Genomic DNA, 27082 nt, shown 5'->3' on the forward strand with positions numbered 1-27082 from the left:
AGGTTCATCTCTCTGTAGGTGATGGCTTTGTTATGGAAGGTTTGGGAATCGCTTCCTTTTAGGTGGTTGTAGAATTTAACGGCTCTTTTCTGGATTTTGATAATTAGTGGGTATCGGCCTAATTCTGCTCTGCATGCATTATTTGGTGTTCTACGTTGTACACGGAGGATATTTTTGCAGAATTCTGCATGCAGAGTCTCAATTTGGTGTTTGTCCCATTTTGTGAAATCTTGGTTGGTGAGCGGACCCCAGACCTCACAACCATAAAGGGCAATGGGCTCTATGACTGATTCAAGTATTTTTAGCCAGATCCTAATTGGTATGTTGAAATTTATGTTCCTTTTGATGGCATAGAATGCCCTTCTTGCCTTGTCTCTCAGATCGTTCACAGCTTTGTGGAAGTTACCTGTGGCGCTGATGTTTAGGCCGAGGTATGTATAGTTTTTTGTGTGCTCTAGGGCAACAGTGTCTAGATGGAATTTGTGGTCCTGGCGACTGGACCTTTTTTGGAACACCATTATTTTGGTCTTACTGAGATTTACTGTCAGGGCCCAGGTCTGACAGAATCTGTGCAGAAGATCTAGGTGCTGCTGTAGGCCCTCCTTGGTTGGTGACAGAAGCACCAGATCATCAGCAAACAGTAGACATTTGACTTCAGAGTCTAGTAGGGTGAGGCCGGGTGCTGCAGACTGTTCTAGTGCCCGCGCCAATTCGTTGATATATATGTTGAAGAGGGTGGGGCTTAAGCTGCATCCCTGTCTCACCCCACGACCCTGTGTGAAGAAATGTGTGTGTTTTTTGCCAATTTTAACCGCACACTTGTTGTTTGTGTACATGGATTTTATAATGTCGTATGTTTTACCCCCAACACCACTTTCCATCAATTTGTATAGCAGACCCTCATGCCAAATTGAGTCGAAGGCTTTTTTGAAGTCAACAAAGCATGAGAAGACTTTGCCTTTGTTTTGGTTTGTTTGGTTGTCAATTAGGGTGTGTAGGGTGAATACATGGTCTGTTGTACGGTAATTTGGTAAAAAGCCAATTTGACATTTGCTCAGTACATTGTTTTCATTGAGGAAATGTACGAGTCTGCTGTTAATGATAATGCAGAGTATTTTCCCAAGGTTACTGTTGACGCATATTCCACGGTAGTTATTGGGGTCAAATTTGTCTCCACTTTTGTGGATTGGGGTGATCAGTCCTTGGTTCCAAATATTGGGGAAGATGCCAGAGCTAAGGACGATGTTAAAGAGTTTTAGTATAGCCAATTGGAATTTGTTGTCTGTATATTTGATCATTTCATTAAGGATACCATCAACACCACAGGCCTTTTTGGGTTGGAGGGTTTTTATTTTGTCCTGTAACTCGTTCAAGGTAATTGGAGAATCCAGTGGGTTCTGGTAGTCTTTAATAGTTGATTCTAGGATTTGTATTTGGTCATGTATATGTTTTTGCTCTTTATTCTTTGTTATAGAGCCAAAAAGATTGGAGAAGTGGTTTACCCATACATCTCCATTTTGGATAGATAATTCTTCGTGTTGTTGTTTGTTTAGTGTTTTCCAATTTTCCCAGAAGTGGTTAGAGTCTATGGATTCTTCAATTACATTGAGCTGATTTCTGACGTGCTGTTCCTTCTTTTTCCGTAGTGTATTTCTGTATTGTTTTAGTGATTCACCATAGTGAAGGCGTGGTGTCTCTGTCTCTGTCTCTCTCTCTCTCTCTCTCTCTCTCTCTCTCTCTCTCTCTCTCTCTCTCTCTCTCTCTCTCTCTCTCTCTCTCTCTCTCTCTCTCTCTCTCTCTCTCTCTGCCTTATGTCTCTCTGCCCCTGTCCCTGTCTCTGACCCTGTCTCTGTCCCTGTCTCTCTCTCTGTCTCTGTCCCTGTCTCTGTCCCTGTCTCTGACCCTGTCTCTGCCCCTGTCTCTGTCTCTGTCCCTGTCTCTGTCCCTGTCTCTGTCTCTGTCTCTGTCCCTGTCTCTGACCCTGTCTCTGCCCCTGTCTCTGTCTCTGTCCCTGTCTCTGACCCTGTCTCTGCCCCTGTCTCTGCCCCTGTCTCTGCCCCTGTCCATGGTGCTGAAAAGCCCAGTTCTCTCTCTTGCTTATCAGCATTTAACCAGCCTCCATCTGGAAAACACTCTTTCAAATTCCATGTTCATACAAGACAAGCGGCCAATATGCCTTACTGTATTATATATATATATATATTCTAAATGTATGAAACCCCCCCCACCTCTCAGTTGAAGGTTGCGTCCCAAATGACACCCTATTACATATATATTGCACTCCTTCTGACCATTGCTGGTTCCTGGTCAACAGTAGTGCACTCAAGAGGGAATATGGTTCCGTTTGGGACACGGAGAGATGACGGAGCGTACGGTGCAAGAGGCTCACTGAACAACATCCACAGTTATTAGCTCATTAAAGCTGCCTGAAAACTTATGCCACTGTTGTTTATCACAGTAGAGCAATCTGAGACTGTTCTCTCTTCTCTCTCTCCTCTCTTCTCACTCTCTTCTCCTTCTATCTATCTTCTCCCTCTATTCTCTCTTCTCTCTCTCTCCTCTCTCTCCTCTCTTCTCACTCTCTTCTCCTTCTCTCTATCTTCTCCCTCTATTCTCTCTTCTCCCTCTCTTCTCTCTCTCTCTCTCTATCTTCTCACCCTCTTCTCTCTTCTCTTCTCTCGTTTCTCTCTTCTCTCTCTCTCTCTCTCTCTTCTCCCTCTTTTCTCTCTTCTCCCTCTCCTCTTCCTCTTCTCTCTCCTCACCCTCTCTTCTCTCCTTTTCTCTCTCTTCTCCCTCCTTTCTTCTCTTGTGTTTCTGCTGTCTGTCACTGAAGCCTGGTACTGTGTGATGCTCTGACAGCAGCCATTAGTCTCTGTCCAGGAGAGGAGAGGAAAAAGAAGAGGAGAGGATGAGGAGAGGAGGAGGAGAGGAGAGGAGAGGAGAGGCGGAGGAGAGGAGGAGGAGAGGAGGAGGAGAGGAGGAGGAGAAGAGAGGAGAGGAGGAGGAGAGGAGGAGGAGAGGAGAGGAGAGGCGGAGGAGAGGAGGAGGAGGAGAGAGGAGAGGAGAGGAGGAAAGGAGAGAGGATATGGCGTGAGAGGGAAAGGGGAGAGAGGGATGAGAGGAGAAGAAGAGAGGAGAGGAGGAGAGGTGAGGAGAGGAGGGAGAGAGGGCCACCTACAGGGAGGAGATGAGAGGGGAGAGGAGAGAGGAGGGAGAGTGGGCCCCCTACAGAGAGGAGGAGAGGAGGGAGAGAGGCCCTGCCATGGTAATTGCCTTTCTGGGATAATCACTCCAAGCCAGAGCCAGGACCCTCCATACACTGTTGGATTATATGACCCCCACCCCACTGCTGCTCCAAAACTGGTGCTCTGGAGAAGGAGTGTGGCGTCAGACTGATTATCTCTCTCTGCCTGTGTCCCAAATGACTGTATGTAGTGCACTACTTTTGACCAGGGCCTATAGGACTCTGGTGAAAAGTAGTGCACTTTATAGGGAGTAGTGTGCGATTTGGGATATACTTGCTCTCTCTCTCTGCATCCTTCCTCGTACATGCATGAACAACATCCTCCTGAAACACAGGGGACATTTTGATTGGTTAAGTCCTCTCGTCCCCCGTCCCCCCCCCACACCACCTCTCTCCTGAGTGCAGTTAATACTTGTCAGAAAAGGCAAATGTCTGTCTTTAAAAACGGGAGGCACGGCTCCACAGCTGTGGTGAAAATACACCACAGTGACTACGGTTACATGCACACTATAATACCATTATTGTGGATAGTCAGATTAATATAATAGTTGGATTAAAAAAACGTTTTACACGCTTTGTAAGAAGAACGATTTCCCTAATAATCCTGTTTACATGGACACGTCTGAAATCTGATTGGACTATGATAAATGCATCACGTCGCCAATCAAAATAGACGTTGTACCACAGCGACCATGTTTATTTTATTTTGTTTTGTTGTATGTGAAAACTACTTGTTAAGATGCATACGTTTCAGTTGTTTATGAACTCACTTCACTGGTGCTGAAGAGGGAGGCTCACTCGGCTGGTGCTGAAGAGGGAGGCTCACTCGGCTGGTGCTGAAGAGGGAGGCTCACTTCACTGGTGCTAAAGAGGGAGGCTCACTCGGCTGGTGCTGAAGAGGGAGGCTCACTTCACTGGTGCTGAAGAGGGAGGCTCACTCGGCTGGTGCTGAAGAGGGAGGCTCACTTCACTGGTACTAAAGAGGGAGGCTCACTCGGCTGGTACTAAAGAGGGAGGCTCACTTCACTGGTGCTGAAGAGGGAGGCTCACTTCACTGGTACTAAAGAGGGAGGCTCACTTCACTGGTGCTGAAGAGGGAGGCTCACTCGGCTGGTACTGAAGAGGGAGGCTCACTTCACTGGTACTGAAGAGGGAGGCTCACTTCACTGGTGCTGAAGAGGGAGGCTCACTTCACTGGTACTGAAGAGGGAGGCTCACTCGGCTGGTGCTGAAGAGGGAGGCTCACTCGGCTGGTGCTGAAGAGGGAGGCTCACTTCACTGGTGCTAAAGAGGGAGGCTCACTTCACTGGTACTAAAGAGGGAGGCTCACTCGGCTGGTACTAAAGAGGGAGGCTCACTTCACTGGTGCTGAAGAGGGAGGCTCACTTCACTGGTACTAAAGAGGGAGGCTCACTTCACTGGTGCTGAAGAGGGAGGCTCACTCGGCTGGTACTGAAGAGGGAGGCTCACTTCACTGGTACTGAAGAGGGAGGCTCACTTCACTGGTGCTGAAGAGGGAGGCTCACTTCACTGGTACTGAAGAGGGAGGCTCACTCGGCTGGTGCTACCATGTGCTGGAGCTCTGATTTTAAGGTGTTAGGTCCCTCTTTAAAATGTCCTAACAATTCATGTTTACTTCCGATTTTGACCTGACGCCGATTTAAGATAAGCGGAGTAAGGTCTTTACATGACTATTGTATAATCTGCCTACATCAGTTAAATATCTAGTTATTAATTTAAACATACTGATTTTAGCCCCATTCCAGAGTTCTCCAGATTTTTATTTTACTAGTCAGTTAAGAACAAATTCTTATTTATAACAACAGCCTAGGAACAGTGGGTTAACTGGTCTAGGAACAGTGGGTTAACTGGTCTAGGAACAGTGGGTTAACTGGTCTAGGAACAGTGGGTTAACTGGTCTAGGAACAGTGGGTTAACTGGTCTAGGAACAGTGGGTTAACTGGTCTAGGAACAGTGGGTTAACTGGTCTAGGAACAGTGGGTTAACTGGTCTAGGAACAGTGGGTTAACTGGTCTAGGAACAGTGGGTTAACTGGTCTAGGAACAGTGGGTTAACTGGTCTAGGAACAATGGGTTAACTGCCTTGTTCAGGGGCAGAATGACAGATTTTTTTTAACTTGTCAGCTCGGGGATTCGATCTAGCAAACCTTTCGGTTACTGGCCCAACGCTCTAACCACAAGGCTACCTGTCGCCCCAATATAGAGTGGATCAGAACCTAGGCTGTGTACTGGAGGTATTGTTCTATAGGGTTCTGTACATTAGAACTACCTACATGCTATTCCTCAAGAAAACATCCTTCGTCCCATTGTCTTGTTAAGAATAGGAAACACATCTCAGTGGCGCTGCTGTCTAAGGCACTGCATCTCAGTGCTCGAGGCCGTCACTACAGACACCCTGGTTCGGTTTCCGGGCTGTATCACAACCCGGCCGTGATCGAGAGTCCCAATGGTACGGCTCAACAATTGGCCCGGCGTCGTCCAGGGTTAAGGGAGGGTTTTGGGCCTGGCTAGGGCCCGTCCATTGTAAAATAAGAATTTATTCTTAACTGACTTGCCCTAGTTTAAATAAAGGTTAAATATATATATTTATTTTAAATAAAACCCAAGGACAGAAGGTAGGGTTGTATTCACCGTGAACAACACCTTCTTGCTCTGAATGGAACCATGTTCAAAGCATTTTCATGTCAACTCAATCAGCACTTTGGAACTGAAGGATACAGCAACATTCCCTGTTCAATGCCGTTTCCCAACCACATTGTAGAGACAATGAATAACACTAACAGCCAATAGAAAAGGGAACGGAAGTAGGAATGTCTTTCATTTTTATTTTTATTTTTTTAAAGACGGATCGAGGATGTTGGCAATGAAGCTCAGTTATTTTCTTAACTTCGTTTGTGATCAGGCTTTTAAATGTTAAACCATATTTCTGTGTGTTATGAAACAGGTAGAAAGTGTTCCAGGATACTGAAAGCGTTTTCTAACTGCCTCTAGCCGTAGTATCACAGCAACGTACGGTTTTATCAACCCTGGTGGATGGGACCTGGGAGAACTCAACTGTTAATCCATTATGTGTTTATACATAGTATCTGTCCCAAATGGCACCCCATTCCCTACATAGTGGACTACTTTCAACCTGAGCCCTATGGTCAAAAGTAGTGCACTATATATGGTTTAGGGTGCCGTTTGGGACGTAGCATTGGGCAGAGTGTAGTCAGAGTGTTGTCAGAGTGTAGTCAGAGTGTACAGTAGGCAGGGTGTAGTCAGAGTGTACAGTAGGCAGGGTGTAGTAAGAGTAGTCAGAGTGTAGTCAGAGTGTACAGTAGGCATGGTGTAGTCAGTGTAGTCAGAGTGTACAGTAGGCAGAGTGTAAGCAGAGTGTACAGTAGGCAGGGTGTAGGCAGAGTGTACAGTAGGCAGGGTGTAGGCAGAGTGTACAGTAGGCAGGGTGTAGGCAGTGTAGTCAGTGTACAGTAGGCAGGGTGTAGTCAGAGTGTAGTCAGAGTGTACAGTAGGCAGAGTGTAGTCAGAGTGTACAGTAGGCAGGGTGTAGTCAGAGTGTACAGTAGGCAGGGTGTAGGCAGAGTACAGTAGGCAGGGTGTAGGCAGAGTGTACAGTAGGCAGGGTGTAGGCAGTGTAGTCAGTGTACAGTAGGCAGGGTTTAGTCAGAGTAGTCAGAGTGTAGTCAGAGTGTACAGTAGGCAGAGTGTAGTCAGAGTGTACAGTAGACAGTGTGTAGTCAGAGTGTACAGTAGGCAGGGTGTAGGCAGAGTGTAGTCAGTGTACAGTAGGCAGGGTGTAGTCAGTGTACAGTAGGCAGGGTGTAGTTAGTGTACAATAGGCAGGGTGTAGGCATGGTGTAGTCAGTGTACAGTAGGCAGGGTGTAGTAAAGTGTACAGTAGGCAGGGTGTAGGCAGAGTACTCAGAGTGTAGTCAGAGTGTACATTAGGCAGGGTGTAGTCAGTGTACAGTAGGCAGGGTGTAGTAAGTGTACAATAAGCAGGGTGTAGTCAGTGAGGTCAGTGTACAGTAGGCAGGGTGTAGTCAGTGTACAGTAGGCAGGGTGTAGTAAGTGTACAGTAGGCAGGGTGTAGGCAGTGTGTAGTCAGTGTACAGTAGGCAGGGTGTAGTAAGTGTACAGTAGGCAGGGTGTAGGCAGTGTGTAGTCAGTGTACAGTAGGCAGGGTGTAGTCAGTGTACAATAAGCAGGGTGTAGGCAGTGTACAGTAGGCAGGGTGTAGTCAGTGTACAGTAGGCAGGGTGTAGGCAGGGTGTAGTCAGTGTACAGTAGGCAGGGTGTAGGCAGAGTACAGTAGGCAGAGTGTAGGCAGGGTGTAGTCAGTGTACAGTAGGCAGAGTGTAGGCAGTGTACAGTAGGCAGGGTGTAGGCAGTGTACAGTAGGCAGGGTGTAGGCAGGGTGTAGTCAGTGTACAGTAGCAGGGTGTAGTCAGTGTACAGTAGGCAGGGTGTAGTCAGTATACAGTAGGCAGGGTGTAGTCAGTGTAGGCAGAGTACAGTAGGCAGGGTGTAGTCAGTGTACAGTAGGCAGGGTGTAGTAAGTGTACAATAAGCAGGGTGTAGTCAGTGTAGTCAGTATACAGTAGGCAGGGTGTAGTCAGTGAGGTCAGTGTACAGTAGGCAGGGTGTAGTCAGTGTACAATAAGCAGGGTGTAGTAAGTGTAGGGTAGGCAGGGTGTAGGAAGAGTGTAGTCAGTGTACAGTAGGCAGGGTGTAGTAAGTGTACAGTAGGCAGGGTGTAGGCAGGGTGTAGTCAGTGTACAGTAGGCAGGGTGTAGTAAGTGTACAGTAGGCAGGGTGTAGGCAGTGTGTAGTCAGTGTACAGTAGGCAGGGTGTAGTAAGTGTACAGTAGGCAGGGTGTAGGCAGTGTGTAGTCAGTGTACAGTAGGCAGGGTGTAGTCAGTGTACAATAAGCAGGGTGTAGGCAGTGTACAGTAGGCAGGGTGTAGTCAGTGTACAGTAGGCAGGGTGTAGGCAGGGTGTAGTCAGTGTACAGTAGGCAGGGTGTAGGCAGAGTACAGTAGGCAGAGTGTAGGCAGGGTGTAGTCAGTGTACAGTAGGCAGAGTGTAGGCAGTGTACAGTAGGCAGGGTGTAGGCAGTGTACAGTAGGCAGGGTGTAGGCAGGGTGTAGTCAGTGTACAGTAGCAGGGTGTAGTCAGTGTACAGTAGGCAGGGTGTAGTCAGTGTACAGTAGAAGGGTGTAGGCAGTGTACAGTAGGCAGGGTGTAGTCAGGAGTCCCCCAGTACAACAGGAGAACAGTAGCTAGCAGTCTGAGTTAGCTATGCTGAGTCCCCCAGTACAACAGGAGAACAGTAGCTAGCAGTCTGAGTTAGCTATGCTGAGTCCCCCAGTACAACAGGAGAACAGAAGCTAGCAGTCTGAGTTAGCTATGCTGAGTCCCCCAGTACAACAGGAGAACATTAGCTAGCAGTCTGAGTTAGCTAGGCTGAGTCCCCCAGTACAACAGGAGAACAGTAGCTAGCAGTCTGAGTTAGCTCTGCTGAGTCCCCCAGTACAACAGGAGAACAGTAGCTAGCAGTCTGAGTTAGCTAGCCTGAGTCCCCCAGTACAACAGGAGAACAGTAGCTAGCAGTCTTTGAGTTAGCTTGGCTGAGTCCCCCAGTACAACAGGAGAACAGTAGCTAGCAGTCTTTGAGTTAGCTAGGCTGAGTCCCCCAGTACAACAGGAGAACAGTAGCTAGCAGTCTTTGAGTTAGCTATGTTGAATCCCCCAGTACAACAGGAGAACAGTAGCTAGCAGTCTGAGTTAGCTATGCTGAGTCCCCCAGTGCAGCAGGAGAACAGTAGCTAGCAGTCTGAGTTAGCTATGTTGAGTCCCCCAGTACAACAGGAGAACAGTAGCTAGCAGTCTGAGTTAGCTATGCTGAGTCCCCTAGTACAACAGGAGAACAGAAGCTAGCAGTCTGAGTTAGCTCTGCTGAGTCCCCCAGTACAACAGGAGAACAGTAGCTAGCAGTCTGAGTTAGCTAGGCTGAGTCCCCCAGTACAACAGGAGAACAGTAGCTAGCAGTCTGAGTTAGCTAGGCTGAGTCCCCCAGTACAACAGGAGAACAGTAGCTAGCAGTCTGAGTTAGCTAGGCTGAGTCCCCCAGTACAACAGGAGAAACTGGAGTTTCCCAAATGGCACCCTATTCCTTGCCTAGTGCACTTCTTTCAACCAGAGCCCTATGGGCCCAGCTCAGAAGTAGTGCACTAAAAAGTGAATACGGTAGCATTTGTGTTGCTGTTACTTGTTACAGTGAGGAGTGTCTTAGACGTTAGACAACATGGCAGACAGGAAACAGGACTTAATGTGATCCCCTTCATCTCTCCATTCAGAATGCAAAGGTTTCTGATGACCCTTTGAAGGTCGATTAGGGGATTAAGAGAATAGAGGTTAGTCTGTCACGCTGATCTGGTAACCAACGTTTTTTTAGGTGACACACAGACGGCATCTCATCTACACACTGGAGGCTGGTGTCATTTTGAATCGGAGGCCGTCCCACTTTTGCAAGCCAAGCCGTCCCACTTTTGCAAGCTGTGCAAGCCAAGCCAATCCAATCCAAGCAAATCCAAACCAAGCCAATCCAGGCCAATCCAAGCCAATCCAAGCACATCAGATGTTTTCTGGATCACAGAGAGAGTGGCTCCTGACCCAGGTGAAATTACATACTATGGAGTAGTATATGTTGCCAAAATGCAGAGTAGTATCTAGTATTCATATTGACATTATACAGAGTAGTATCTAGTATTCATATTGACATTATACAGAGTAATATCTGGTATTCATATTGACATTATACAGAGTAGTATCTAGTATTCATATTGACATTATACAGAGTAATATCTAGTATTCATATTGACATTATACAGAGTAGTATCTGGTATTCATATTGACATTATACAGAGTAGTATCTAGTATTCATATTGACATTATACAGAGTAGTACCTGGTATTCATATTGACATTATACAGAGTAGTATCTGGTATTCATATTGACATTATACAGAGTAGTATCTGGTATTCATATTTCCTCCTTATGCATTAAGTCAGTACTGTAGCAGTGATGATTCTATACAGTCAGAGGTGAGGAAGTGAAGGGGTTTTAACAGTAATGACTCTATACAGTCAGAGGTGAGGAAGTGAAGAGGTTTTAGTAGTGATGATTCTATACAGTCAGAGGTGAGGAAGTGAAGGGGTTTTAACAGTGATGATTCTATACAGTCAGAGGTGAGGAAGTGAAGGGGTTTTAACAGTAATGATTCTATACAGGAAGTGAAGGGGTTTTAGTAGTAATGATTCTATACAGTCAGAGGTGAGGAAGTGAAGGGGTTTTAACAGTAATGATTCTATACAGGAAGTGAAGGGGTTTTAGTAGTAATGATTCTATACAGTCAGAGGTGAGGAAGTGAAGGGGTTATAACAGTGATGATTCTATACAGTCAGAGGTGAGGAAGTGAAGGGGTTATAACAGTAATGATTCTATACAGTCAGAGGTGAGGAAGTGAAGGGGTTTTAGTAGTGATGATTCTATACAGTCAGAGGTGAGGAAGTGAAGGGGTTTTAACAGTGATGATTCTATACAGTCAGAGGTGAGGAAGTGAAGAGGTTTTAGCAGTAATGATTCTATACAGTCAGAGGTGAGGAAGTGAAGGGGTTTTAACAGTAATGATTCTATACAGTCAGAGGTGAGGAAGTGAAGGGGTTTTAACAGTGATGATTCTATACAGTCAGAGGTGAGGAAGTGAAGGGGTTTTAACAGTAATGATTCTATACAGGAAGTGAAGGGGTTTTAGTTGAACGAGACATTGGCACATTTTATCAAAGACATTTGCGTAACTTTATTAACATATTTCTGTAGTTACGTTTCAAAATCACTCCACTCTGCTGCACTGAAAGACACATCCAAGCAGATAGTAGAATAATTGCCTTTGGTGTCATTACCCAGTCTAGTCAGATAGTGTAATAATTCCCTGTGGTGTCATTACCCAGTCTAGTCAGATAGTAGAGTAATTCCCTGTGGTGTCATTACCCAGTCTAGTCAGATAGTGTAATAATTCCCTGTGGTGACATTACCCAGTCTAGTCAGATAGTGTAATAATTCCCTGTGGTGACATTACCCAGTCTGGGCAGATAGTAGAATAATTCCCTGTGGTGACATTACCCAGTCTAGTCAGATAGTAGAATAATTCCCTGTGGTGTCATTACCCAGTCTAGGCAGATAGTAGTATAATTCCCTGTGGTGTCAATACCCAGTCTAGTCAGATAGTAGAATAATTCCGTGTGGTGTCATTACCCAGTCTAGTCAGATAGTAGAGTAATTCCCTGTGGTGACATTACCCAGTCTAGGCAGATAGTAGAATAATTCCCTGTGGTGTCATTACCCAGTCTAGTCAGATAGTAGAATCATTCCCTGTGGTGTCATTACCCAGTCTAGGCAGCTAGTAGAGTAATTCCCTGTGGTGTCATTACCCAGTCTAGGCAGATAGTAGAATAATTCCCTGTGGTGTCATTACCCAGTCTAGGCAGCTAGTAGAGTAATTCCCTGTGGTGTCATTAGCCAGTCTAGTCAGATAGTAGAATAATTCCCTGTGGTGACATTACCCAGTCTACTGTGTCATCCTCCCAGAGCAGAGAGAGGGAGAGAGAGGACTTCACATTTCATTATTTACATCAAAACTGGGTTTAAATATTATTTGAAATAATTTCAAATTCTTTAGCTGGTCTTGATTTAGCTTTCTTGACGTAATGGACCAATAGAAAAAAATCCCAAAACGTCAAACCCAACCTACTTGGCCCTCCAGGCAAGATAGAGGAAACGCTTGGAAGTATTTGAAAGATTTCAGATAGTATTTGAACCCAGGTCTGATTCAGCCTACACCGTCTATCGTGTTGTGTTGTTGACTGTATAATGCAGATGGACGTTCAGTTGGACTTCACTGAGCCACAGGAGGCTGTAACTCTAATCCAGAAATACCCATGGCAACGTGTTGTTGGTGTGTGTCGTTAGCGTGTTGTTACCACGTTGTGACTATGTTGATACCTGGTGTTAAGAGCTGTGTATGTTCTTCTTCTTGATTTACAGGGATTGGACAAATCATACTAAAGCACCTGCCTGGACGACATACACTAGTATACCTTAACGATCCATCTTCAGGTGTTTTCAACCGTCTTGTTTGATACCTGGGGGTGTTAAGAGTAGTGGTTGTCTCGGTGGTTCCTTCAGGTGTTTTCAACCGTCTTGTTTGATACCTGGTGGTGTTAAGAGCAGTGGTTGTCTCAGTGGTGTCTTCAGGTGTTTTCAACCGTCTTGTTTGCTACCTGGGGGTGTTAAGAGTAGTGGTTGTCTCGGTGGTGTCTTCAGGTGTTTTCAACTGTCTTGTTTGATACCTGGGGGTGTTAAGAGCAGTGGTTGTCTCAGTGGTGTCTTCAGGTGTTTTCAACTGTCTTGTTTGATACCTGGTGGTGTTAAGAGCAGTGGTTGTCTCGGTGGTGTCTTCAGGTGTTTTCAACCGTCTTGTTTGCTACCTGGTGGTGTTAAGAGCAGTTGTTGTCTCGGTGGTGCCTTCAGGTGTTTTCAACCGTCTTGTTTAATAGCTGGGGGTGTTAAGAGCAGTGGTTGTCTCGGTGATGTCTTCAGGTGTTTTCAACCGTCTTGTTTGATACCTGGGGGTGTTAAGAGTAGTGGTTGTCTCGGTGGTTCGTGTCTTCAGGTGTTTTCAACCGTCTTGTTTGATACCTGGGGGTGTTAAGAGTAGTGGTTGTCTCAGTGGTGTCTTCAGGTGCTTTCAACTGTCTTGTTTGATACCTGGGGGTGTTAAGAGCAGTGGTTGTCTCAGTGGTGTCTTCAGGTGTTTTCAACCGTCTTGTTTGCTACCTGGTGGTGTTAAGAGCAGTTGTTGTCTCGGTGGTGCCTTCAGGTGTTTTCAACCGTCTTGTTTAATACCTGGGGGTGTTAAGAGCAGTGGTTGTCTCGGTGATGTCTTCAGGTGTTTTCAACCGTCTTGTTTGATACCTGGGGGTGTTAAGAGTAGTGGTTGTCTCGGTGGTTTGTGTCTTCAGGTGTTTTCAACCGTCTTGTTTGATACCTGAGGGTGTTAAGAGTAGTGGTTGTCTCGGTGGTTCCTTCAGGTGTTTTCAACCGTCTTGTTTGCTACCTGGTGGTGTTAAGAGCAGTGGTTGTCTCAGTGGTGTCTTCAGGTGTTTTCAACCGTCTTGTTTGCTACCTGGGGGTGTTAAGAGTAGTGGTTGTCTCGGTGGTGTCTTCAGGTGTTTTCAACTGTCTTGTTTGATACCTGGGGGTGTTAAGAGCAGTGGTTGTCTCAGTGGTGTCTTCAGGTGTTTTCAACTGTCTTGTTTGATACCTGGTGGTGTTAAGAGCAGTGGTTGTCTCGGTGGTGTCTTCAGGTGTTTTCAACCGTCTTGTTTGATACCTGGGGGTGTTAAGAGTAGTGGTTGTCTCGGTGGTGTCTTCAGGTGTTGTTAAAGGCATTAGACAAGGAAGCTTAAGTAACACCAAAGCCTAGTAAAGAAATGGAATGGAATACACCTCCTGTTCATCTCAATTAAACGGCTCTTTCAAGTGTTGTTGACACAACCGCCTTGTTTGTCAGAGAAATTCGTTTTTAGTGAACTATTTTTTTTTTTGCTCTTTAACTGTGAAAATATACTGAGGATTGACAGAGAGTACGATCATAGGTTTTCCTTCGAAAAAGCATATTAACCCTGTAGCTCATATCATAGTGAAATACAGTGACATCAATTTACAAGAGTAGCAGATAGCAGAATATTGCTCCTGTCCGGTATTCCCTGCTTTAAACAGATAATGACTTTACCAGCCCAGCCAAGCTATGTAAATTAGCCAGGGTCTGATATCTTGACTATACTGAGCAGCTCTGTCGTTGAACCGTATGGCTGTTTCCCCAATTCGCACCCTATTCCCTACATAGTTCACTACTCTTGACTAGAGTCCAATGGGACCTGGTCAAAAGTAGTGCCCTATGTAGGGAATAGGGTGCCGTTTGGAACGCATTCTATGTCTGTCTGAGGGAAGCAGACACCAAAGTACCTAGTCATCCAGTCATCTTCAATGCCCAGCCAAATCTAATGGATATAATGAAGGGGATATATATTTTTTTTAATGTTGTATTTAATTTGATTTTGCATTTTTATGAGACACCCCCCCCCCCTCTCCATTCCCCATTCTAAATCACATTTAAATGTTCAGAGTTTGTAGTCACGTTAACTCTTCTGCTCACAGTGTGTCTGTGTGGTTGGTTGGAAGGAACAGCTAGTGTTAATGAATGCAAAAACATTTCCATAAAATATTCAAAGAAGACCCATTATTGCTGTGGCTGTTTCATCTTTGCTGCTAAACTTCAATCCGTTTTGCATTTAAAATGCATTAAATGCCTTTGGTAATCTAGTCTAATCTGCAAAGCAAAATTTTTTGTCAAACTGGTTTTGACTTATATTATTATTATTATTAAACACAAAAATATGTAACATCATTTTATGATGGTAATTTTTTAAAATGTCTCTGTTATAATTAGAATCCTTGCTCATCAAGTACTTAAAACACGCATGTTATTGTATTGTTTATCAGAGCCTTTAATCTTATTCTCTGTACGAATCTTAAACAAATTACTCCAAAAACACAGAATTAGTGTCAACGCAATTGTAAAACTGTGTTCAAATGTTCTTTTTTTTACTGAGCTAAATATATGTTAATAATGAGATAATATCTAAATACTATGTCTTTAAACTGTAACATTTCTATGTCTTTAAAGCCACATTGCAGGGTCTTATCTTCAGCCCTGACACTCTGTTTGAGATCTACTCCTATGAGCCGTGCTGTCTGAAGGGCTGTTTCTACCATGAATAATGTTCCTTATGTGTACTGTCTGTGTCTGTGTTAATACCATGAATAATGTTCCTTATGTGTACTGTCTGTGTCTGTGTTAACACCATGAGTAGTGTTCTATGTGTACTGTGCTGCGGCTGTGTTAATACCATGAATAACGCCTCCTTCCGTCTAATGCAGTACGGGGAGGTGCAGACGGATGAAGGCCCTTTATGAGAACTGTCAGTACCAGTGCTACCACAGAGTGACCTGTCCTCTGACGACGGTTAAACACACCTCTCCACAGAGTGACCTGTCCACTGACGAGGTTAAACACACCTCTCCACAGAGTGACCTGTCCACTGACGAGGTTAAACACACCTCTCCACAGAGTGACCTGTCCTCTGACGAGGTTAAACACACCTCTCCACAGAGTGACCTGTCCACTGACGAGGTTAAACACACCTCTCCACAGAGTGACCTGTCCACTGACGAGGTTAAACACACCTCTCCACAGAGTGACCTGTCCTCTGACGAGGTTAAACACACCTCTCCACAGAGTGACCTGTCCACTGACGAGGTTAAACACACCTCTCCACAGAGTGACCTGTCCACTGACGAGGTTAAACACACCTCTCCACAGAGTGACCTGTACACTGACGAGGTTAAACACACCTCTCCACAGAGTGACCTGTCCACTGAAGAGGTTAAACACACCTCTCCACAGAGTGACCTGTCCACTAATGAGGTTAAACACACCTCTCCACAGAGTGACCTGTCCACTGAAGAGGTTAAACACACCTCTCCACACAGTGACCTGTCCACTGAAGAGGTTAAACACACCTCTCCACACAGTGACCTGTCAACTGAAGAGGTTAGACAAACCTCACACTTACATATATTGCTTACTACTGTACATGTGTACCAAGTTTCATGCTTTAAAAAAAAGTGTACATTATTTTCTATATTATCTATAGCTCAAATACAATTTCAACTGTTTGAATGTTCAACATATTGTGTCTGAAAGACTTATGATAGGCTCACGATAATAGAATCATATTAATTTGCTAATGTACAATTAATTTCAGAAGCCAACAGAGGACAGTAAATCTACTGACACAGAGGAGAGTCCAGAGGGAGAAAAATGTGAAAAGGAGGAGACTGCAATATCTGAGAACTCCACCGAGGAACAAGGTGATAACAAGGAAGAGTCTACTGAAACCACAGAGGAACAAGGTGATAACAAGGAAGATATCACTAAAACCACAGAGGAACAAGGTGATAACAAGGAAGAGAATACTAAAACCACAGATGAACAAGGTGATAACAAGGAAGAGTCTGCTAAGACCACAGAGGAACAAGGTGATAACAAGGAAGATATCACTAAAACCACCGAGGAACAAGGTGATAACAAGGAAGAGAATACTAAAACCACCGAGGAACAAGGTGATAACAAGGAAGATATCACTAAAACCACAGAGGAACAAGGTGATAACAAGGAAGATATCACTAAAACCACAGATGAACAAGGTGATAACAAGGAAGATATCACTAAAACCACAGATGAACAAGGTGATAACAAGGAAGATATCACTAAAACCACAGAGGAACAAGGTGATAACAAGGAAGATATCACTAAAACCACAGAGGAACAAGGTGATAACAAGGAAGATATCACTAAAACCACCGAGGAACAAGGTGATAACAAGGAAGATATCACTAAAACCACAGAGGAACAAGGTGATAACAAGGAAGATATCACTAAAACCACAGAGGAACAAGGTGATAACAAGGAAGATATCACTAAAACCACAGATGAACAATGTGATAACAAGGAAGATATCACTAAAACCACAGAGGAACAAGGTGATAACAAGGAAGAGTCTACTAGGACCACAGAGGAACAAGGTGATAACAAGGAAGAGTCTACTAGAACCACAGAGGAGGACTCAGACAGTGTGGTTGGGGAGAAGAGCCTGCAGACCAAGCAACAGGGAAGTCTGGAGAACCTGGTCCTGGAGAAATGAAGGATGGAGAGGAGAAGGAGGAGGAGGCATCGGATGAGGCTGAGGAGGTTGGAGAAGCAGGGGATGACGGCCCATCTTCAACAGATGGAAAAGAGGAGAAAGAGAAAGTGGATAGAGGAGGACGAGATGATTCATACCATGTGGAGAAAAAAGATGAGGAGGAAGTAGACAAGGAACCTGGAACTGAGACAGATTCTGAGACAGAGGAGGGAGGAAGTAGACAAGGAACCTGGAACTGAGACAGATTCTGAGACAGAGGAGGGAGGAAGTAGACAAGGAACCTGGAACTGAGACAGATGAGGGAGGAAGTAGACAAGGAACCTGGAACTGAGACAGAGGAGGGAGGAAGTAGACAAGAAACCTGGAACTGAGACAGAGGAGGGAGGAAGTAGACAAGGAACCTGGAACTGAGACAGAGGAGGGAGGAAGTAGACAAGGAACCTGGAACTGAGACAGAGGAGGGAGGAAGTAGACAAGAAACCTGGAACTGAGACAGAGGAGGGAGGAAGTAGACAAGGAACCTGGAACTGAGACAGAGGAGGGAGGAAGTAGACAAGGAACCTGGAACTGAGACAGATTCTGAGACAGAGGAGGGAGGAAGTAGACAAGGAACCTGGAACTGAGACAGAGGAGGGAGGAAGTAGACAAGGAACCTGGAACTGAGACAGAGGAGGGAGGAAGTAGACAAGGAACCTGGAACTGAGACAGAGGAGGGAGGAAGTAGACAAGAAACCTGGAACTGAGACAGAGGAGGGAGGAAGTAGACAAGGAAGATGGAGGGTGATGCTTCAGAGACAGGAGAAGACAGAGAGGTGAAGGGAGAGAAGGATGGAGGTAAAAAGGAGGAGAAGGATGATGCAGCTACTCTTCTTTTTTTTAAAGATACCAAAACAGACAAGTCTGCAAAGGAGAAAGGAGAGGGGGGTGACAAAGAGGAGAGAAATGGGGAGAATCAGAATCCGATTCCAGTGAAGAAGAAGAAACGGGGAAAGAGAACAGAGACCAGGTAAAAGGTTCTGATGAGAAAAGTCAACAAGCAAAGAAGAGTTAAAGTGTTGTTTAAGAAAAGCCTTCGGGAGAAAGGTGACACGACTAGCATGTAGGGAACAAAGAACAATATCCTTATAATCCACCACAACAAAACAATATTACATATCAGGGTTCTCAACAGGATTTTATTTAACAAGGTGTTGCTGCTGAGCAAAACGCCTCTCTTACATTCTTTGGCGAATACCCTGGATATCATATGGGATTATATGTGGGATGATATATGAATGGTTGTTTAGTTGCGTAGGGGTACGCAGCTATAGGGGAGTTTCTATTATATGGTATAAATGTATGTCGGCATCACCAGCGGGACGATGATCCAACAGCTGTTATAACAACCACACAGTGCCTTTCTTCATCAAATAACCACGTACATCTGTGCTAACTCATTATTCTGAAATGGTCAATAAGTAGTGAGTGATGATACATGACTACGTTCAAATAGTTTCCAAGTGGTTATTATCTGTTGAAACACTGTTAAAAGGAAGCACTGTATTCTCTTTGAGAGATGTGTCTGTTAGGCTTTTAATGTGATATCATGTTCTGTACTCTGTGAATGATATGAAGGCGAGAGAGATACAGAGAGAGAGGGGGGGGGGGGAGAAGAGGAGAGAGAAAGAGGAGAGAGAGAGGGGGGGAGAGAGAGAGAAGAGGCGAGAGAGATGAGGAGAGAGAGCGAGAGAAGAGGAGAGAGAAGGGGGAGAGAGATACAGAGAGAGGAGAGAGAGAGAGAGGGGGGAGAGAAAGAGAAGGGGAGAGAGAGAGAGAAGAGGAGAGAGCGAGAGGGGAGAGAGAGAGAGAAGAGGAGAGGATAGAGGGAGAGAGAGAGAGAGGGGGGAGAGAAAGAGAGAAGAGGAGAGAGAGGGGGGAGAGAGGAGAGAGAGAGAAGAGAAGAGAGAGAGAGAAAGAGAGAGCGAGAGAGAGAGAGAGAAGAGGAGAGAGAGATTATTCTTTATGTCTGTCTGTCTGAAAACGTCTGAAAACGGGTATGCTTATGCTATTACATTCTGTATGATTTGCCAATGTTTTACCATATAGTAGTTAGTATTATGAATAAGCTACAACCAGCGATACAGTACCTCATCAAGCAATAAGAACTAAACAAGACAATAGTGTACATGTGTCTGTTTCTGCAATGCTGTACCACATTGTGGTGCTTCACCCTGTAAAAGATCATCTGTTCTCTGAAACTGTCTTGTAAACAGAAGTTGAATAAACTGAAACTAAGAAAAACAATATGTGTATATATTGGAATTATTATTATTATTATTATTTATAATTGACAAATAACACTAGTTCACCTTTGAACCTTCTTACTGCAGTGGGTTTAATCAGGGTCACACAGAGGGGTTCTGGGTAGTCTTAAACACATCTACTTTGAAATAAAAGTATAAACCTCACACACATGGTTATGGTCACTTTAACCATACATCCATGTACATACTACCTCAATTGGCCCGACCAACCAGTGCTCCTGCACATTGGCTAACTGGGCTATCTGCATTGTGTCCCACCTCCCGCCAACCCCTCCTTTTACGCTACTGCTACTCTCTGTTCATCATATATGCATAGTCACTTTAACCATACCTACATGTACATACTACCTCAATAAGCCTGACTAACCGGTGTCTGTATATAGCCTTGCTACTCTTATTTTCAAATGTATTTTTACTGTTGTTTTATTTCTTTACTTACCTACACACACACACACACACACACACACACACACACACACACACACACACACACACACACAAAACACACACACACACAAATACCTTTTTTCCGCACCATTGGTTAGAGCCTGTAAGTAAGCATTTCACTGTAAGGTCTACACCTGTTCTATTTGGCGCACGTGACAAATAAACTTTGATTTGATTTGATTTGATGGCCTTACAAAAAAACGTAATCTATACTGAACAAAATTATAAAGCAACTTGCAACAATTTCAAATATTTTACTGAGTTACAGTTCATATAAGGAAATCAGTCAATTGAATTAAATTCATTAGGCTCTAATTTATGGATTTCACATGACTTCGGCAGGGGCACAGCCATGTGTGGGTCTGGGAGGACATAGGCCCAGCCACTGGGGGGTCCAGACCCAGCCAATCATAAGGGAGTTTTTCCCCACAAAAGGGATTTCTTACAGACAGAAATACTCCTCAGCACCAAAAAAAGTGTTATATTTGAGATTCTTCAAAGTAGCCACTCTTTGCCTTGATGACATTTTTGTACATTCTTGGCATTCTCTCAACCAGCTTCACCTGGAATGCTTTTCCAACAGTCTTGAAGGAGTTCCCACATATGCTGAGCACTTGTTGGCTGCTTTTCCTTCACTCTGCGGTCCAACTCATCCCAAACCATCTCAATTGGGTTGAGGTCAGGTGATTGTGGAGGCCAGGTCATCTGATGCAGCACTCCATCACTCTCCTTCTTGGTCAAATAGCCCTTACACAGCCTGGAGGTGTATTGGGTCATTGTCCTGTTGAAAAACAAATGGTAGTCCCACTAAGCACAAACCTGATGGGATGACGTATTGCTGCAGAATGCTGTGGTAGCCATGCTGGTTAAGTGTGCCTTGAATTCTAAATAAATCACTGACAGTGTCACCAGCAAAGCACCCCCACACCATCACACCTCCTCCTCCATGCTTCACGGTGGGAACCACACATAAGAAGATCATCTGTTCACCTACTCTGCGTCTCACAACGGAACCAAAAATCTCAAATTTGGACTCATCAGACCAAAGGACAGATTTCCTCCGGTCTAATGTCCATTGCTTGTGTTTCTTGGCCCAAGCAAGTCTCTTCTTATTATTGTTGTCCTTTAGTAGTGGTTTCTTTGCAGCAATTCGACCATGAAGGCCTGATTCACAGTCACAGTCTCCTCTGAACAGCTGATGTTGAGATGTGTCTGTTACTTGAACTCTGTGAAGCATTTATTTGGGTTGCAATTTCTGAGTCTGGTAACTCTAATGAACTTATCCTCTGCAGCAGAGGTAATTCTGAGTCTTCCTTTCCTGTGGTGATCCTCATGAGAGCCAGTTTCATCATAGAGTTTGATGGTTTTTGTGACTGCACTTGAAGAAACTTTCAAAGTTCTTGAAATTTTCCGTGTTGACTGACCTTCATGTCTTAAAGTAATGATGGACTGTCGTTTCTCTTTGCTTATTTGAGCTGTTCTTGCCATAATATGGACTTGGTCTTTTACCAAATAGGGCTATCTTCTGTATACCCCCCCTACCTTGTCACAACACAACTGATTGGCTCAAGCGCATTAAGAAGGAAAGAAATTACACAAATAAACTCTTAACAACCTGTTAATTGATTCTAGGTGACTACCTCATGAAGCTGGTTGAGAGAATGCCAAGCGTGTGCAAAGCTGTCATCAAGGCAAAGGGTGGCTACTTTGAAAGATCTCAAATATTAAATATATTTTGATTTGTTTAACACTTTTTTGGGGTTACTACATGATTCCATGTGTGTTATTTCATAGTTTTGATGTCTTCACTATTATTCTACAATGTAGAAAATAGTAAAAACAAAGAAAAACCCTGGAATGAGTAGGTGTGTCCACGTTTTTGGATGGTACTGTATATATTTTTGTTCAGTATATATATATTTTAGTTCAGTATATATATATTTTAGTTCAGTATATATATATATATTTTAGTTCAGTATATATATATATTTTAGTTCAGTATATATATATATTTTAGTTCAGTATATATATATTTTAGTTCAGTATATATATATATTTTAGTTCAGTATATATATATATTTTAGGTCAGTATATATATATTTTAGGTCAGTATATATATATTTTAGGTCAGTATATATATATATTTTAGTTCAGTATATATATATATATTTTAGTTCAGTATATATATATTTTAGGTCAGTATATATATATTTTAGTTCAGTATATATATATTTTAGTTCAGTATATATATATTTTAGTTCAGTATATATATATATATTTTAGTTCAGTATATATATATATTTTAGTTCAGTATATATATATATTTTAGGTCAGTATATATATATTTTAGGTCAGTATATATATATATTTTAGTTCAGTATATATATATATATTTTAGTTCAGTATATATATATTTTAGGTCAGTATATATATATTTTAGTTCAGTATATATATATTTTAGTTCAGTATATATATATTTTAGTTCAGTATATATATATATATTTTAGTTCAGTATATATATATATTTTAGTTCAGTATATATATATATTTTAGTTCAGTATATATATATATTTTAGTTCAGTATATATATATATTTTAGGTCAGTATATATATATTTTAGTTCAGTATATATATATTTTAGTTCAGTATATATATATATTTTAGTTCAGTATATATATATATTTTAGTTCAGTATATATATATTTTAGTTCAGTATATATATATATTTTAGTTCAGTATATATATATATTTTAGTTCAGTATATATATATATTTTAGTTCAGTATATATATATATTTTAGGTCAGTATATATATATTTTAGTTCAGTATATATATATTTTAGTTCAGTATATATATATATTTTAGTTCAGTATATATATATATTTTAGTTCAGTATATATATATATTTTAGGTCAGTATATATATATTTTAGTTCAGTATATATATATATTTTAGGTCAGTATATATATATTTTTGTTCAGTATATATATATTTTAGTTCAGTATATATATATTTTAGTTCAGTATATATATATATATTTTAGTTCAGTATATATATATATTTTAGTTCAGTATATATATATATTTTAGTTCAGTATATATATATTTTAGTTCAGTATATATATATATATTTTAGTTCAGTATATATATATTTTAGTTCAGTATATATATATTTTAGTTCAGTATATACAGTGGGGAGAACAAGTATTTGATACACTGCCGATTTTGCAGGTTTTCCTACTTACAAAGCATGTAGAGGTCTGTCATTTTTATCATAGGTACACTTCAACTGTGAGAGACGGAATCTAAAACAAAAATCCAGAAAATCACATTGTATGATTTTTAAGTAATTCATTTGCATTTTATTGCATGACATAAGTATTTGATCACCTACCAACCAGTAAGAATTCCGGCTCTCACAGACCTGTTAGTTTTTCTTTAAGAAGCCCTCCTGTTCTCCACTCATTACCTGTATTAACTGCACCTGTTTGAACTCGTTACCTGTATAAAAGACACCTGTCCACACACTCAATCAAACAGACTCCAACCTCTCCACAATGGCCAAGACCAGAGAGCTGTGTAAGGACATCAGGGATAAATTGTAGACCTGTACAAGGCTGGGATGGGCTACAGGACAATAGCCAAGCATCTTGGTGAGAAGGCAACAACTGTTGGCACAATTATTAGAAAATGGAAGAAGTTCAAGATGACGGTCAATCACCCTCGGTCTGGGGCTCCATGCAAGATCTCACCTCGTGGGGCATCAATGATCATGAGGAATGTGAGGGATCAGCCCAGAACTACACGGCAGGACCTGGTCAATGACCTGAAGAGAGCTGGGACCACAGTCTCAAAGAAAACCATTAGTAACACACTACGCCGTCATGGATTAAAATCCTGCAGCGCACGCAAGGTCCCCCTGCTCAAGCCAGCGCATGTCCAGGCCCGTCTGAAGTTTGCCAATGACCATCTGGATGATCCAGAGGAGGAATGGGAGAAGGTCATGTGGTCTGATGAGACAAAAATAGAGCTTTTTGCTCTAAACTCCACTCGCCGTGTTTGGAGGAATAGAAGGATGAGTACAACCCCAAGAACACCATCCCAACCGTGAAGCATGGAGGTGGAAACATCATTCTTTGGGGATGCTTTTCTGCAAAGGGGACAGGACGACTGCACCGTATTGAAGGGAGGATGGATGGGGCCATGTATCGCGAGATCTTGACCAACAACCTCCTTCCCTCAGTAAGAGCATTGAAGATGGGTCGTGGCTGGGTCTTCCAGCATGACAACGACCCGAAACACACAGCCAGGGCAACTAAGGAGTGGCTCCGTAAGAAGCATCTCAAGGTCCTGGAGTGGCCTAGCCAGTCTCCAGACCTGAACCCAATAGAAAATCTTTGGAGGGAGCCGAAAGTCCGTATTGCCCAGCGACAGCCCCGAAACCTGAAGGATCTGGAGAAGGTCTGTATGGAGGAGTGGGCCAAAATCCCTGCTGCAGTGTGTGCAAACCTGGTCAAGAACTACAGGAAACGTATGATCTCTGTAATTGCAAACTAAGGTTTCTGTACCAAATATTCAGTTCTGCTTTTCTGATGTATCAAATACTTATGTCATGCAATAAAATGCAAATTAATTACTTAAAAATCATACAATGTGATTTTCTGGATTTTTGTTTTAGATTCCGTCTCTCACAGTTGAAGTGTACCTATGATAAAAATTACAGACCTCTACATGCTTTGTAAGTAGGAAAACCTGCAAAATTGTCAGTGTATCAAATACTTGTTCTCCCCACTGTATATATATATTTTAGTTCAGTATATATATATATTTTAGTTCAGTATATATATATATTTTAGTTCAGTATATATATATATTTTAGTTCAGTATATACAGTTGAAGTCAAAAGTTTACATACACTTAGGTTGGAGTCATTAAAACTCGTTTTTCAACCACTCCACAAATTTGTTGTGAAAAAACTATAGTTTTGGCAAGTCGGTTAGGACATCTACTTTGTGCATGACATAAGTAATTTTTCCAACAATTGTTTACAGACAGATTATTTCACTTATAATTCACTGTATCACAGTTCCATTGGGTCAGAAGTTTACATACACTAAGTTGACTGTGACTTCAAGCTTGGAAAATTCTAGAAAATTATGTCATGGCTTTAGAAGCTTCTGATAGGCTAATTGACATCATTTGAGTCAATTGGAGGTGTACCCGTGGATGTATTTCAAGGCCTACTTTCAAACTCAGTGCCTCTTTGCTTGACATCATCGGAAAATCAAAAGAAATCAGCCAAGACCTCAGAAAAATAATTGCAGACCTCGACAAGTCTGGTTCATCCTTGGGAGCAATTTCCAAACGCCTGAAAGTACCGCGTTCATCAGTACAAACAATAGTACGCAAGTATAAACACCATGAGACCACGCAGCCGTCATACCGCTCAGGAAGGAGACGCGTTCTGTCTCCTAGAGATGAACGTACTTTGGTGCGAAAAGTGCAAATCAATCCCAGAACAACAGCAAAGGACCTTGTGAAGATGCTGGAGGAAACAGGTACAAAAGTATCTATATCCACAGTAAAACGAGTCCTATGTCGACATAACCTGAAAGGCCTCTCAGCAAGGAAGAAGCCACTGCTCCAAAACCGCCATAAAAAAAGACAGACTACGGTTTGCAACTGCACATGGGGACAAAGATTGTACTTTTTGGAGAAATGTCCTCTGGTCTGATGAAACAAATAAGAACTGTTTGGCCATAATGACCATCGTTATGTTTGGAGGAAAAAGGGGGAGGCTTGCAAGCCGAAGAACACCATCCCAACCGTGAAGCACGGGGGTGGCAGCATCATGTTGTGGGGGTGCTTTGCTGCAGGGGGGACTCGTGCACTTCACAAAATAGATGGTATCATGAGGCAGGAAAATTATGTGTATATATTGAAGCAACATCTCAAGACATCATTCAGGAAGTTAAAGCTTGGTCGCAAATGGATCTTCCAAATGGACAATGACCCCAAACATACTTCCAAAGTTGTGGCAAAATGGCTGAAGGACAACAAAGTCAAGGTATTGGAGTGGCCATCACAAAGCCCTGACCTCAATCCCATAGAAAATTTGTGGGCAGAATTTTAAAAGTGTGTGCGAGCAAGGAGGCCTACAAACCTGACACAGTTACACCAGTTCTATCAGGAGGAATGGGCCAAAAATCACCCAACTTATTGTGGGAAGCTACCCGAAACGTTTGACCCAAGTTAAACAATTTAAAGGCAATGCTACCAAATACTAATTGAGTGTATGTAAACTTCTGACCCACTGGGAATGTGATGAAATAAATAAAAGCTGAAATAAATAATTCTCTCTACTATTATTATGACATTTCACATTCTTAAAATAAAGTGGTGATCCTAACTGACCTAAGACAGGGATTTCGTACTACGATTAAATGTCAGGAATTGTGAAAAACTGAGTTTAAATGTATTTGGCTAAGGTGTATGTAAACTTCCGACTTCAACTGTGTATATATATATAATATATACACTATCGTTCAAAAGTTTGGGGTCACTTCGAAATGTCCCTGTTTTTTAAAGAAGAAAAAAAAAATGTTTTTTTAAATAACATCAAATTGATCAGAAATACAGTGTAGACATTGTTAATGTTGTAAATTACTATTGTAGCTGGAAACGACAGATTTCTTATGGAATATCTACATAGGCGTACAAAGGCCCATTATCAGCAACCATCACTCCTGTGTTCCAATGGCACATTGTGTTAGCTAATCCAAGTTTATCATTTTAAAGGGCCAATTGATCATTAGAAAACCCTTTTGCAATTATGTTAGCACATCTGAAAACTGTTGTACTGATTACAGAAGCAATAAAACTGGCCTTCTTTAGACTAGTTGAGTATCTGGAGCATCAGCATTTGTGGGTTCGATTACAGGTTCAAAATGGCCAGAAACAAATAACTTTCTTCTGAAACTCATCAGTCTATTCTTGTTCTGAGAAATGAAGGCTATTCCATGCGAGAAATTGCCAAGAAACTGAAGATCTCGTACAACGCTCTGTACTACTCCCTTCACAGAACAGCGCAAACTGGCTCTAACCAGAATATATTATATATATTTTAGTTCGCATTATATTTAGATTTTAGTTCAATATATATATTTTAGTTCAGTATTT

General features: G+C 42.5%; 1 protein-coding gene across 1 annotated transcript in view; it reads left to right on the top strand.

Annotated features, from left to right (window-relative positions):
- Nucleotides 1-17154, top strand: part of LOC139572423 (uncharacterized protein DDB_G0286299-like) — a 39641-nt gene extending 22487 nt beyond the window's left edge. The window contains exons 8-10 of the mRNA XM_071395173.1: nucleotides 15075-15135; nucleotides 15329-15959; nucleotides 16216-17154. Coding sequence (XP_071251274.1) covers nucleotides 15075-15135; nucleotides 15329-15959; nucleotides 16216-17154 — 1631 coding nt within the window. The remainder of the gene's footprint in view (nucleotides 1-15074; nucleotides 15136-15328; nucleotides 15960-16215) is intronic.
- The last annotated feature ends 9928 nt before the right edge of the window (nucleotides 17155-27082 follow it).

Source organism: Salvelinus alpinus, chromosome 4 (assembly GCF_045679555.1).
Source record: "Salvelinus alpinus chromosome 4, SLU_Salpinus.1, whole genome shotgun sequence".
Lineage (NCBI taxonomy): Eukaryota > Metazoa > Chordata > Actinopteri > Salmoniformes > Salmonidae > Salvelinus > Salvelinus alpinus.